Source organism: Microplitis mediator, chromosome 11 (genome assembly GCF_029852145.1).
Source record: "Microplitis mediator isolate UGA2020A chromosome 11, iyMicMedi2.1, whole genome shotgun sequence".
NCBI lineage: Eukaryota > Metazoa > Arthropoda > Insecta > Hymenoptera > Braconidae > Microplitis > Microplitis mediator.
In genome coordinates this window covers 5,804,109-5,819,294 of record NC_079979.1, presented here as the reverse complement: position 1 = coordinate 5,819,294, position 15,186 = coordinate 5,804,109, and the positions used below count along the sequence as shown (strand labels likewise).

Below are 15,186 nucleotides of genomic sequence, written 5' to 3'. Positions count from 1 at the left end.
GTACTAGTTATGCTGTCTAATTCTGTATTCATTTCCAGTATACCTCCAACTTCTGTTCAGATACCATAGGCAGCACTGATCTCTGTATAACTGGATAGAGCATCCTGTAGCTAAGAAATGAAAATATTTGAATCATACACTAGCGCCACCAAATGAATGGCTAAAACTAAATTATGTCATACGGCCCATGCGCGAACGTAGCTATTAGAAGTAGGGATGGTCATTTTTCAACCGTAAACATACCTGCTATTTTAAAATTTAACCTAAAAAATATACTCGCAGATGCAGCATATCGTTCACGTTTCTCGTCCAAAAAGTTTATTATTGTGCAAGTGAAATTTATGAAACAAAGTGATTATTGTGAAAAACAGTGAAATTTTTAATTGAGTTCATATATAAAACTGAAAAATTGCGATCGTGCGTGTTTTGTAAAAAAAAAAGATACAAAATCAAGCGATTTATCTTTTTATAAGTAAGTACCACAAAAATTAAAGGTTATAATTTTTCATAATTATTTTACTTCATTTGAATAAAATTTTCTTTCAAGTCGTTTTAATTTAATATTTCTATCAAAAAATTTGTCAGCTTCAAGAAAACACGGGGTTAATTATAAATTTTATGTAAAGTTTGTTCTCTACATATATATATATATATAAAAATAGAACGACTTGACAGAAAATTTTATTTAAAAGAAGAAGTAAAATAATTATGAAAAATTATAAACTTAAACATACATACACTCATATGAATCATTGCTAATCTCATATATTGACATTTAAAATAGATTTCCAGCAGATAAGAAAGTTCTCCAACTCTGGATCAAAAATATGAACTACGAGCCAAATTGGAAACCATCCAAATATCATCATTTATGTTCTCAACATTTTTCAAGCCAGTGCTTAGATTTTCGCGATCAACTATTTCGTTTGCGAAAAGGCAGTATTCCAACGATTTTTGATGGACACAAAGAGAACTCACATCACAATTAACCTCAGATATTGGAAAGCAACAATCTGAATCAACAAGATTCTGATTGTTTACAAAAAAGTAAATTCCTTTAACTTTTTCATGTATATAGTATAATGAAATATTATTGTAACATTCTTCTTAATCTAAAACATTTTCTACAATTTATTTTTGTAGGACCAAAATTGCAAGATAACAAAAATTTTTTGCAAGCGATAAATGATGCAGCGTATAGTTATTCTACTGTTTTGTCAGCAACCACATCTTTGACAACCCTGACACCGAATAGTCAAATAACTGTCATTAGTTTACCTTTGCGAAGCATGCCAATCGAGAAACAAAAAGGTAATTTTTTCGTTGTGTACATTATTAATAAAATCTGAAAGTTTCTAACACACTGAGGAAAAAAATACTTTTATTATGAATATTTACTCGATACAAAAACATGTATTCTTGATTATTTTCAAGAATATATAATTTTGTCTCAAGAATTCGTAGAATTGATCGAAATAATTTTTATTTAACGTAAATGAAGCTATTCTTTTATTTACCCATACTATAATATCAAAAGCATAAAATAACAAAAATAAATTTGATGTTCTTATCTCAAGAAATTGATAATTAAAAATAATGAAATAAATATTTGTAACGGATTTTTTGAACCGAGAAATCCTTGTTTGGACAATATTATTTTATTTTCTCAGTGTACATTATAATATAATTTGAAGTACCGCATAAAAAAAAATTGTCGATAAAAATTTTTCATTAAACAGTACACTATTTTCAATTACACTAGTAATTTTATAAATAATAAGTTTTGAAACCGCTATTCAAGATTACTGGTTAAAATAAAGAAGTTATGAGAATTGAAATGAAATCATTTCATTTCTTTTTTTTTTTTTAGATGCAGTAGCTAGCAGTCGCATTATTGACCACAATCATTCATATGTGGGAACTGCAGAAAAACTGAAGAGCAATTTGATAGCAGCGAAAAGCAAACTCCATCAGCTGACAGTCAATAATCAAGTTTTGTCTCAAAAACATAAACGCAGTAAGAAGAAAATCGCCTCAATGAAACAGATTGTTAAACATCTGACAGAGAAGACTCTTCTCAAAGAGGGTTCGTATACTTTGAATGGCCTAAAAGATATTCCCGCGGAGGTTTTTTCACGCATGCATAAGAACATTCTTCTTGAAAAAAATTGTAAAGACAAGTATCCCCTAACTTACGATGCTTCGCGCTAACTTTACATTTTTATTCTCCTTCGGCTTATGATTATGTCCGAGAAAATTTTGAATGCGCGCTTCCTCATCCGGCTGTACTTCGTTCTTGGTACAGCAGCATTGATGCAGAACCAGGTTTTTTAGACGAATGTTTAAGAACTTTGAAATTAAAAAGTGAAGCTCTACAAAAAGATGATAAAAAACTAATTTGTGCTTTAATTTTTGACGAGATGGGAATTAAAAAAGGCTTTCAGTGGACTCGAGATGGCAAAATGCGAGGAAATGTTGATATTGGTACTGGCATTCACAATAACTGTCCAGAAAACATGAGTAGCAATCATATGTAACGGGGTGACCTGGTGATCGACTGCCAGGTCAGCAAAAAAATTAAATTTCGCGCCCTTTTATCTGCACACCCGCCCTTGCGTCGAACTTGGTTCAACAGCGCAACGGTAGGGGTAGACTGGACACCTCGTCGCTAGACAACCCAACCAACAATTAATTATCGTCAACTTGCTGAACTGAGCGGTCGCTCAAGTCTTTTCTCTTCTGCATTTTAAATTACTTGATCTCAGAACGTTCAACACAGTTTATTATTCAGGCAGACGCCATTAGCCGCAAGTGTAGTTTCCTTTCTTAAACATATACGTACAATCTTAAGTTTCGTTGGAAGGAAAGATCCTGTTGTTTCTCGCCAAGATGACCAGCACTGCAAAACACCTGGGACAGGTCGATGTAAGTTCTTCAGGATAAAGGTTTTTGAAATTTATAATTTTATGGTTGTCAAACACGTGGAGGAGATTCCCTCAGTTATTTTATCGTCTTTCCAAATTCTTTTGTTACGTTCATTCAAATTATTTCGTTCTCTATGCATGCGAAAATTTATTACCGGTTAACTTTATTTGTCAGGATTTTCCCTCGACATCGTTGAATCTCTTCATTAGTTTAAATTAAATAAAAGACTCGTGAATCATTTTTATAATTAAATTTATTAAGGAAATTTATATTAAATAAAGTTGGGACTGGTATCCCGGTGAAACAGAAGTGGCGCATGCGCAGTGGAACTACGTCGCGAAACTGCTAATTTATTAATTATTAATTATAAATAGATTTAACATTAAGTGTATATAGTAAACAAATAATTATTTATTCATAATAAAAGAGCAAGAATTAAATTTAGAATCAATTGTTACATTATTTTATCAACCTTCCCCCTATTCCAAATCGAGCCGCGTACTCGGCTGCATCAGACATTTCAGAACCCAAAACTTCATACACCCAAGTTCCAACCTGGAGGATTGTCCGAACTTCCTAGTACGGGGAGGCAAGGGCATACCCTTACACATATACGTTAAGATTCAATCGCAAAAGACGCTTTGGTAATGCTTGTAGTTCCATTTGATAACAGTTGGAAGTTACCTGTAGCGTATTTTTTAGTGAACGGTTTAACAGCAGATACTAAAGTAAATTTAATTCTCGAAACTTTACGACGTTTGTATGATGTAGGGGTTGAAGTTGCATCATTGACTTTAGATGGCCCAGCAGATCATATTTCAACTGTTAAAAAACTTGGAGCAGTAATGACTATGGACGAAACTGCGAAGCCTTTCTTTCTCCACCCGATTATCAACGCTCCAGATATTCACGTAATTTTAGATGCTTGTCATGATTTAAAAAATATTCGGAATGCTTTTGCCGAATATTCAATATTATGCGATGGTGATGGCAATCTCATTAAATGGGAATACGTTAAAAATTTAGCAATTCTTCAACAAGAGGAAGGATTGCGTTTGGGAAACAAACTACGTGCTATGCACGTAGAGTACAAAAGCTTAATAATGAAAGTGTTTTTGGCTGCCCAAACACTCAGCGCTAGAGTTGCTGATGCAATAGAATTTTGTGATAAAATTTTACGTTTGCCACAATTTAAAGGCTGTGAAGCGACAGTAAGGTTTATACGCTGTATAGACTGCCCTTTTGCTTTTTTAAACGTTCGTAATCCTTGGGGAAAAGGATTTAAAAGTCTTTTAAGGCGAAATAATGAACACGTTTGGCGTGCAAGAGTTTTAGACGAACTAAATTATTTACGTAAACTGAAACGAGATAATGGACAGCTAATTTTTCATAGCCAAAGAAAAACTGGATTTATTGGTTTATATACTGCCGTACTAGCTACAATAAGGATTTACGACAGATATGTTAAACCTGAAAATTCTCAATTATCTTATTTGCTGTCATATAAAATGAGCCAAGATCATCTTGAGTTATTTTTCGCCGCCATTCGAGCTAGAATTGGTTGGTGTCCTAATCCGACAGTAGCTCAATTTATTTCGGCATTCAAGAGATTACTCATTCGACATGATGTGAAAGTTGCAACAGGGAACACAGCAATAATGGATAATACAAAAATTTTACATGTTACCACTTCGAACTAAAAAGTAGCAAGGATTAAGCGCTATGATTTATCTGTTTATAGTACTGTGGAGAATCAGCAGACTTGAAAAATATGACTTAGACTGTGATAGTAATTCTGATGTAGTTTTAGACGAGCTTACTGAGTATCTAGCTTTTGCTTGGTCTTCACCCAACAATCTCAGTGAATTCACGTGTAATGTTGTTGGGTACATTGCAGGATTCGTGGTGAGAAAACTTGAAAAAAACATTAAGTGTCCGCTTTGTATCAGCGCTTGTCATGGGATATTGTCAAGTCATCAAAACGTGGACTATGATCAAAATAGTGCTACAAATCTGATAAAATTCAAAAACCGAGGCGGATTAATCACGCCCTCAGAGAGTGTTATAATAATTTGTAAAACTGCTGAAGAACTTTTTAGAAAAGCAATTAATGCCAATATGGGCAAACCACCAACGGAGAAGAACTTTTCTGCCGTATTATGTAACACAGCTTTCAAAAAGTTAGTAACGTTCCGTCACAAACTGTTCCCAGATTTTTCTGAACATTTTCGTGATAGTTTAATCGCAGATAGTTGCGTAGATCATTTTTATTCACTTTCTAAGCAAATCCTTTCTAATTATATTGAAATTCAAATGTTTGCAACCACCAAAAATCTTGCCCTTACGATTACAGGGAAAAATGTTCGGCACTTTTTAAAGCGCCAAATAGTCTGGGCCCACCAATAATAGCTTTATATCTTGTGGTTTTTATCGATTGTTGCATTTCTATCTTTGTACTTGGACAGTTTATTGATTGAACAATTTTCAAAAATATTTTGTATGTTTACATACTCGTTGTTGATTAGTCCTATTGATGATCAAATATTTATTGTATTTTATATTTTTGTACTTGGACGCTTGAGCGCCTCAAAAATTGTTGGAAAAATTTTGTATCTTTACATACTCGTTGTTGATTAGTCCTATTGATGATCAAATATTTGTTGTATTTTATAACAAATATTTATATTTTTGTACTTGGACGCTTGAAGCGCCTCGAAAATTGTTGGAAAAATTTTGTATGTTTACATGCTGTTGTTTAGTTTTATTGATGATCAAATATTTATTGTATTTTATATTTTTGTACTTGGACGCTTGAAGCGCCTCAAAAATTGTTGGAAAAATTTTGTATGTTTATATGCTATTGATTAGTTTTATTGACGATTTTATGTTTATTTACTTCTTCCCGATTAAGTATTTATTGCTCGTATTTTCTGTGATTTCGACATAATTCAGTCAATATTTTATATGTACGGCTGTGATTTTCAGAAAATATAATTTTGTTTGAATAGAGTAAGGCTTGTTGTTATTGACGTAATTGAATAGTTTTTATTTACACTCAAGAACACAAATTTATAAATCACATTGTTTTTTGATATTTTAAACAATATAATCGTTTGATTGAGGTCTAATGTACTCTACTCGCAGCTCTACTTTTCTTAATAGAAATTTTTCATCAGATTTGTATATTTTTTTAATTTTCTAATTTTTATTGCAGACTATTCAGCCACATTAATCACAATTTTGGAAGCTGAGGATTCAGAATCTTCTATGTGTTTGTAGGAGGAACTAACATCACGAGTTGCCGATCAATATTCCCACGACGGAATGAATTTACGTAAATTATACATTTTTTATTGTTAAAAAAAAAATTAATTTAGTTAAGTAATGACTCATTCTAATTGTATATAACATAAATTAATTTTTATAATACATTATAAAGAGTAAACAGATCATGTTTAATTTCGTTAATTGTGTTTTTTTCTTCCAAGACAATTTTTTATAACTTTTTTCTAGTTTGTATTAAACTAATAAAAAAAAAAAATTTTAGTGATGAAAATTTGAACACGGCATATATTGAATTTTGAAACTTGCGTTTGTTATGAAAATTGATAACACTTTTGTTTACTCAGTGTACAATAAAATCAGATTAATGCAAATGTAGCAGAAATACGACAAATTTTTTTAAGATACATAAGAAAATTAAATAATTAATACAATAAAATTAAGAATACTGCATGTACTGAGTTTAGAATTTTCAAAACATGGATTTTTTTTTATTTTATAAACATTTTTATTTATTATTTCAAAATTTTAGAAATTGTCAGATGTCCGCTAACTTGACTATCATAAAATCACTCGTAAGAAATTACATTTAATTGTATTATTAAAATATTTTGACAGTTCTTAGTAAATTATGGTTATTGTTACAAAAACATTTTTTTTTTGTAACTTCGTTACGGTAAAATGACCATCCCTACTGATATAGCCACAATTCGCGCAAGCGCTCATTTCCTTTATTTAGTTTCCAACCACTCATTTAGCGGCGCTAGTGTATGCTTCAATGAAAATTATTTTTTTTATTTCACGCCATATGGATGCGTTATCCAGTGAAACGATGTTGAGGTCCACCCTCTTTAATAGTGGGTGAATCAACCGTCCGTTACCTATTTCTGACTTTCGTAAGAAATAGGCCCCTGTCCCTTTTAGCCAGCGAGCTAATTATTTGGTAACTGATCCTGGTGTTACCTGGTTCGTAAGGACCAGACGACCGGTTGGCCTTGAGTTTATATATGCAAAATGCACATAAAGGATCGGGAATCGTGGGGCGTTACAAATTATATAAAAAGAAATTCGATTACAGGTATTTATGTAGCAAGCCAAAGAGTGATAAGCACGAGAGGTTGAAAAGGTGTGAAAATAATGGAATTATACTTACTTATAAATAGCTGGTTCAATGATGCAGGTAAATAGAAATAGCAGGTAATAATTAAAAGAAACAATTGTGGTCTAAGCCCCACAATTGTTGATTAAAAACCACATAAAAGGTGGATTACGGGGTAACCGTCTTCTATAGGAAATGCTATAGGCTGTGGTGTACAACCAAGGTTGTACGAGGCTGCGCAAGGCACACCTCTACGGGGTTGCCGTCTTCTGCAGCGCAAGGATACAGGCTAGGGTGTATGATAAATTCATACGAGGATATAGGAATGTATATCCCCACGGGATTACCGTCTTCTGCAGCGCAAGGATACAGGCTAGGAGGTGTGAAAGCACACAGGATAAACCAAGGTATATCCCTACGGGGATTCCGTCTTCCATAGTGAAGCTATGGGCTAGAATTATCTAATAGTAAGGCTTAGAAACTAATAGATAAGCAGGTAAAGTTTAAAAAATAAAAAAGGTTAAAACGTAAACTAGGTTTATTATAAAGACATAATGAAAGGTATATTAAATATGAAAGAACTAATAATTATCGGCGCGTAGGCCTTTTTATAGATTCACGTCGATGCTTACGCGTCGACGTGATGCGCATCCCTTCCATTAAAAATACGAATGGAGAGGGATTATTAAATAATAATAATAATTAAGTAAAACCAAAGCGGGTAAACCAGGTAACACGAGGTAAATACCCTTGGTAACTGCCTATTATCATAGTACGATAAGGAGGATTTATAAACCTCGTTACACCAGTTATGTAGAGATCAGTGATAGGCAGACAACAGGCCCACTGGTTAGAGTTATGAATCCGAGGCACGAGTTTGGTGGGGGGGGGGATTGTAACCGGGATTCAGTAAATATATTTTTAACGTCATGCTCGAGAGATAACCAGAACCTGGTGGCTGCCTACGGTAACTGGACAACGAGGGATAAACCAACATTTACTTATACCTACTGGATTTGCCGAGGCAAAGTTGCAGGACGCATGCGCGAACCTGGAGTACGAGGTAGTAACCGACTCGTTGAGGGGCAGGACGGACAATTCTGAGTGAACAGCTGTATAGCTCACTTTCCTTATTATTATTTCAATTATCATCACGTTATACATTTCTACTCGATATCTCTTAATAAATTTTGGAGAAGCAGTCTACGTCAATCCAACAATTTGTGAAAATTATTTTGAAGTCCCGGAAAGCTGTGGAGTTTGTTTGGTTGTAGTTTTTCTGGAGAATTGGAATCGGTATCAGCAACGGAAACTTTGAGATGTGGTCCTGGGCAGATCTAGACGCTAAACGTGCAAAGATGGCTGCGTCACGAGACGTCGGTGATTTCAATTAATAAAGTTTTGAATAAATTAATTCTTACTCCGGTAAGATTAAATATTATCATTTAAATTATATAAATTAACTTCAATATAAATAATAACTCTCAGTTGGAGAGCATATAATAAATTGGAAGTTTTATAAAGTAGAGAGTGAAAATTAAATATACGATAGTAACTGAAAATTATAAAGTAAATTCAAGATGAAATTGTAAAGTCGAGTCAGTGTTCTGTGCCTGCCATTTTGGCGTCAGTAATTCATCAAGATCAACTTCACTCTCACTAGCTCGTGTCGTTCAATTATTGTCTCGGTTTTTATTTAATTAATTATTGTAAAGTGGGGTCAGTTGTCTGGGTGAATTGGTTAAATAAAATTTTCATCTATTTTTATATATGGGGCATTCCACGCCAAATCGACCACTTTTGAACTCGACCCCTTTAGATTTGGCTGAAAATTTTTTCTCTTTTTCTACCCTATCAAAAACGTTTCTCATAATTTGTTCAAATTTTTTCACCCAACCGAAAAAAAAGTTATAAATTTTTGAAAAAAAATGACTTTTTTCTTTTTAAATGGCAATGACTTTTTCAAAATTCGACTGATTGGGACGTTTTTTTTTCAAAATTTTTGTTTTTAAATGTACTTATTGAAAAAAAAATATAAAAAAATTATTGCAACCTATCTTCATTGTTTTTTTTGTAGATATTTAGAAAAAATAAATAATTTTCCGATGTTTGCCATTTTTTATTTTTTTTTTTTATATAAAACTTTGAGATTTTCTGCAGATCCTTAAATTTTTTCAGAGTGATGTTTTTTCGATTTATATTTTTTTTCCAATTGAAAAAAAAAATTGTTATAACTAGCCTTATTTCTCATAACACCATGCTTAAAATTTTTGAGAGTGCTCAAAAAGCTTTCAAATTTGGAAAAAAAAATTAAAAACAATAAATTTAAATGGTTATCATCGAAATAATTTGAATTTTGTTCGAAAAATCAAGTTTAAAAACAGAAGAACCTTCTGAATAATTTTTTTGTATTTTTTTCTCAAAACAACGTTTAAAAACGAAAAAAAGAAAAAAAAAAATTTTTCGTTTGGTCCATTTTTGAACAGATGCTGGCAATTCAATAAAATTCCTTCTACACTTATTGTTTCATGGTTAAAAGAATTTTATTTTCGAATTGCTAGCACTTGTCCAAAAATGGACTAAACGAAAACTGTTTTTTTTTTTCAATTTCTTCGTTTTTAAACGTAGTTTTCAGAAAAAAATACAAAAGAATTGTTCAGAAGGTTCTTCTATTTTTAAACTTCATTTTTCGAAAAAAATTCAAATTATTTCGAGGATTACAATTTTAATTTATTGCTTTTATTTTTTTTTTCAAATTTGAAAGTTTTCTGAGCACTCTCAAAAATTTTAAGCATGGTGTTATGAGAAACAAGGCTAGTTATAACAAATTTTTTTTTTCAATTGGAAAAAAAATGTAAATCGAAAAAACATCACTCTGAAAAAATTTAAGGATCTGCAGAAAATCTCAAAGTTTTATATAAAAAAAAAAAAATAAAAAATGGCAAACATCGGAAAATTATTTATTTTTTCTAAATATCTACAAAAAAAACAATGAAGATAGGTTGCAATAATTTTTTTGTATTTTTTTTTCGAAAATTACATTTAAAAACAAAAATTTGAAAAAAAAAAACGTTCCAATCAGTTGAATTTTAAAGAAGTTATAGCTATTTAAAATGAAAAAAGCCATTTTTTACAAAAATTTATAACTTTTTTTCGGTTGGGTGAAAAAATTTGAAAAAATTATGAGAAATGTCTTTGATGGGGTAGAAAAAGATAAAATATTTTCAGCCAAATCTAAAGGGGTCGGGTTCAAAATGGTCGATTTGGCGTGGAATGCCCCATATATATCACCTATACTCTCAGGATTTCTAAATATTCCTTGTGACCAGGATCGGGTATTCCCCGCCTTGTAGAAGAGCTAGTCACACAAAACAGTTGATTTTATCAACTGAATCTAATCTTGGCTTCCTGGACAGGGGGTCACACCCTGGACTGGGGGTCTTGGTTATAATTATAATTCGCTAATGCAGCTTTATCTATGAACCTAATAATAGTTGCAATTTATTGAATTTTTATAATTAAAAATAGGTATAACATTTAAACTATTAACGGTAAAAAGAAATAACTATAATTAATCGAAAAGTAATAACAAAAGGATTAATAACCATTAAACACCTATACCATAAATCTAATTAATAACCCGTAATTGATAGCCCAATTTCAAAGATATCTAGCTGAAATTTGGTGAAGATCTTTATAATATAAAGTAACTTTTGAGCCTTTAAGTCGTTAAAAAAATTTTTTTTTGTGACATTCTAATATATAAATACTCCCATAAAGTACCTGTGTCGTCACGTAATCCACAGATAGGCTGACATCGTAAAGGAAGCTGACTCCAAGTACCATCATGAAGACATGTTGTGTGAAAAGCTCCTGATTGTCGTTCATAAAATTCTGAACACTCTAAGGTGACATGAGTGCCAACAGGTATAGATTCATTGCATGAAATCCAACCTTGTTTAGGTCCCCATAAAACCTCACAACGTTTTTTAGTTGCAGGTGCATCTAATGGTGGACAAGTAATTTTTTTAAACTCTGAAAACATAAATTAATTTCATAAGATATCATAATATGTTCATAGGGCATTCCATAACGAATCACCGAAATCGTAACACTCCTATAGCTTTCCATCTCTAGGAAAAAACAAAACAAAGTCTTAAGCGCTTGCTGGATCTTAAAAGTATTCCAGATTTAAAAAAACGAATTTTTTCCGTAATCGAGATCTATTAGTATAATATTATTTCAGAATTATCTTCTCAATGAGAATAATTTTTTGTTGGACATTGTTTTTTTTTTTCAAAATGAAAATTTGTTTTGTTCAATTTTTCAATGATTACGAGTTTATAAGTGATTCAAAGAAAAAACAGAGCATTTGAGGTAAAATGATGTACTTTGAAAGTTTCGAATAAAAAAACTATTTTTTTTTCGGACAAAATAAAAGTTTTAAAAAGATCATTTTAGAATGATATTTTAAAAGGAGACCAGTTGTTTCGAAATATAGATTTTTTTGTCATAGACAGTGATTAACTATCAATTTATTATTCAATACAGGTCAAATTGAAGGATACTGTTATCTAGAAAAAAAAATTAATTTTCAAATTTATTTGTTTTTTTAATGATTTTTTGCACGGAGAAAAAAAATTAAAGAATTTCTACTGAATTTAAAAAAAAAACCGTGTGGTGTCATGGAACATGTGATGGTGCGGTGGTGTACTGCCAAAATGACCAGTATTTGAGGGCGCCTGTGATTTTTTTTTGTTGTGATATACTTGTGCTTATATTTCTTATTACTATGACTACTTATCGTTTATATATAACTATACTTACTGTTACTACTATAATTACTTAAAACTAGTATTGATACTATTACTATGCTTAAAACTAGGACTAAAGTTCTAATACTATTTTTTATTTGTTTAAACAACTAATTACTAATTTACTATTACTATGTACTCATTACTATTCTTATATCTACTATTTCTTATTAACATGACTATCGTTTCTATATATGATTATTAAAACTTATACTTATGTTAACAACTAATTTCTTGTATTATTTTTATACTATGGGGATTATTTTTCTTATTATAAACATTATTATTTCCTTTCGGCAATGACGTATTATTATTTATTTATACTTATATAGCTGTGTTTATTGACTTTTAAGTTTAAGTTGAATGAATCTAGCGAAATATAAAATTATATGGATGGACTGTATGAGTATGTGAATGCGCGCCCGAGCGAAAATTATTTCAAGTCCTGAGCAGGCAAAGTCAAAGGAAATAAAATAAAAACGCTTATAGAGATTTCAAATGAATCTTTTAAAAGATTCAAGAGATAGAAAAGAATTATAAAATAAGTTGAAATACGAGAAATATTAGCTGAAAATGAAATTAACTCTAATATTTCAATCGTTCATTCCTTCATTTTCTATCCGTCCACCCGGATTACCGTCGCTCGCACGGCTAAGTTCTCGGTAGTTAGTATTTACTTAACATCTTAAACGAATTCTTCTGCTTTAAATTCAGTTTTACATTTGATAAAATTATTTTTTTCTCGATTCCCTTTGACTTTATAACTCTGGACTTAAAAAAGTTTCACCAACAGTATACTTTCGCTGTCAACAACAGAGGGCGATGGAATTTATTCCCGTCCATATCTACAGCGGATAGATATAATGATCAAACCGCGCATATAAGCCCGTAGAGGCAACTTAGTCTCTCCAAGAGGTTGTCCGAGGAAGACCATTCCCAGTCAACATCAAGGAAGGCCGTTTACCAGGAGTTCGACAGAACCAGGTAAGCGAACCTTTTCTCTCATGGAGGGTTGATGGTCCCTACCCAGAGGCCTTCTGCCAAAGGGTGAATTTTGCCGAGTAGATGGGTTTTTGTCGAAGACCATCCGCTTACCCTCAGGGGAAGGGAACTCGTGTAGGGCCGACGGGATAGTCGACCAGACTCCCCTGAAGCAACCGGGAAGGGATAGACCGCGATGTTAGGCCGCGTAAATTTATGCAAAGGATGTATGTGTGTGTGTGTGTGTGTGTGTGTGTGTGTGTGTGTGTGTGTGTGTGTGTATTTTGTGTGTTACTTGACCGCGTGGAAATACTAATAACCAGCGATATTTTGTTTCAAGAGAGTTATTAACCCGCGTTTAATTATGGATGTTAATTATTGTAAGGGTAGTAGAACTGAGCATCGGAGCTCCTGTAAAAAAGGTTTTTGTTTTGTGTTCTTGTTTAAATAAAGTTTTGATTATTGTTTATTTATAAAACTGTCAATAAATTAAAAACCCCTTTTGAACCCTAGACTCCGGCGAGCTAAACCGAGCAAAAAGGGGTAACTATTTATTTAAAATTGTCAATGTGGTGATGTATAATTGATAACAAATTACGGATTCATCAAGTTCTGATTTTCTGGTATTTAAAATGATTTTGATTCATAATTATTTTGGTTTCTATTTAATGTTGAATTAATAAGTTTAATTTAACCCATTATTTTACTCGTTACAGACACCAGATTGGAACGAAGTTCCTCATTATAAAAATATTAATTTCAAGTTCTATTCGAGGTATAAAGAAAATAATTATCCGGGTATACATTTTTTATTCCAAAATAACATTAACAAATAAGTTTAAAAATATAAAAATGATATATTTGAATAGTTTAATATTCGGGTAACAAAAAGGTCCAGAAGAAAATTTGTCATAACATTATTTGTTAATGAGATATAAGCATTGTAAGAAATAGAAAATATGCTAATTCTTATACACAAATGCGTGTAGTTAGAGAACTATAACAGATAACCGTTAGGTTAAAAATTTATAAGAAAGCTTCAGTCATACTGTATAAAATATTGAGAGTATAGAAATTTCGTGGAATTATTCGTAACGTTATAAATACCGCGAAAAAATATTTTCACCGGAATAAAACCATGTGTGACTACTTTTATAAGCGAATAACGCGTTTCAGAGCGCGACGGCGTAAACAAACAGCTCTAAAATAAAAGCTATTTATTGGATCAAGTCATCTAAGCTCTTATTTTAAAGAGTAAGAATCATAAAAAATGTGTACTGATTTTCGAATCAAAACATTCAAAAATTTTTTAGTTATTTTATTATTAATGATTTTTTTCTTTGTCAAATTTACTGTCAAAAACAAAAATTGATAAGCAATTACCCATACAAAGTTTGGAAACCGGCCCTTGGATGGCCCATCGCCGGGTGAAGTATGATGATTAACGGCCAGTCAATAGGAACTTTTAATGGTCCATGAACGGCTGAATATACAAATAATAACGTCGGCCCATTAATGGCGATCGACTATCGGCGGATTAATGGCAGCCAGCAATCGGCCAAGCAAGCAAATAAATTTAATTTAAAAAAAAAATTTTTATTTTTATTATCCTAGTAGAATTCATGATTATTAACGTTTCAACTATTCAAGTGGGGTAAATGGTGTAAAAATAACCCGGTGTAAATTATGCTGGGCTCTGGGCGCGAACTGCCGTCCTTCTGATTGCTGGGTCTGAACATTGGCAACTGGACGAACCTACTAATGTTGAGTTGATTCTTTTATATGATCTACCTATTCAGTCTACTTCAACCATTCGGTTTTATGAAATATAAAGAGAAATTTATTAAAAATTTTCGATTATTTAGAAAAAAAAAAAAATTATTTCGTACCATTCTTATTATAATCACATTGTCACGTAGCGATTCAAATGTGAATCGCTGCGCGCGCTTTTCCATTTCGCCGTGAATTTAACAACACCTCCTAGCTATTAAAGCGCATTTATTTACTATAAAATTTTATTATATAAGTATTTATATTATTTTGATTAATTATTTAATTTTGATTTATTTATGAATTATTGGAATT

The 15,186-nt window shown here is 31.7% G+C and overlaps 1 protein-coding gene across 1 annotated transcript in view; it reads right to left on the bottom strand.

The window, feature by feature from the left end:
• The window catches only part of LOC130677175 (modular serine protease-like), a 69,492-nt gene that overhangs the window by 19,486 nt on the left and 34,820 nt on the right, over positions 1 to 15,186 (bottom strand). The window contains exon 5 of the mRNA XM_057483822.1: positions 11,090 to 11,341. Coding sequence (XP_057339805.1) covers positions 11,090 to 11,341 — 252 coding nt within the window. The remainder of the gene's footprint in view (positions 1 to 11,089; positions 11,342 to 15,186) is intronic.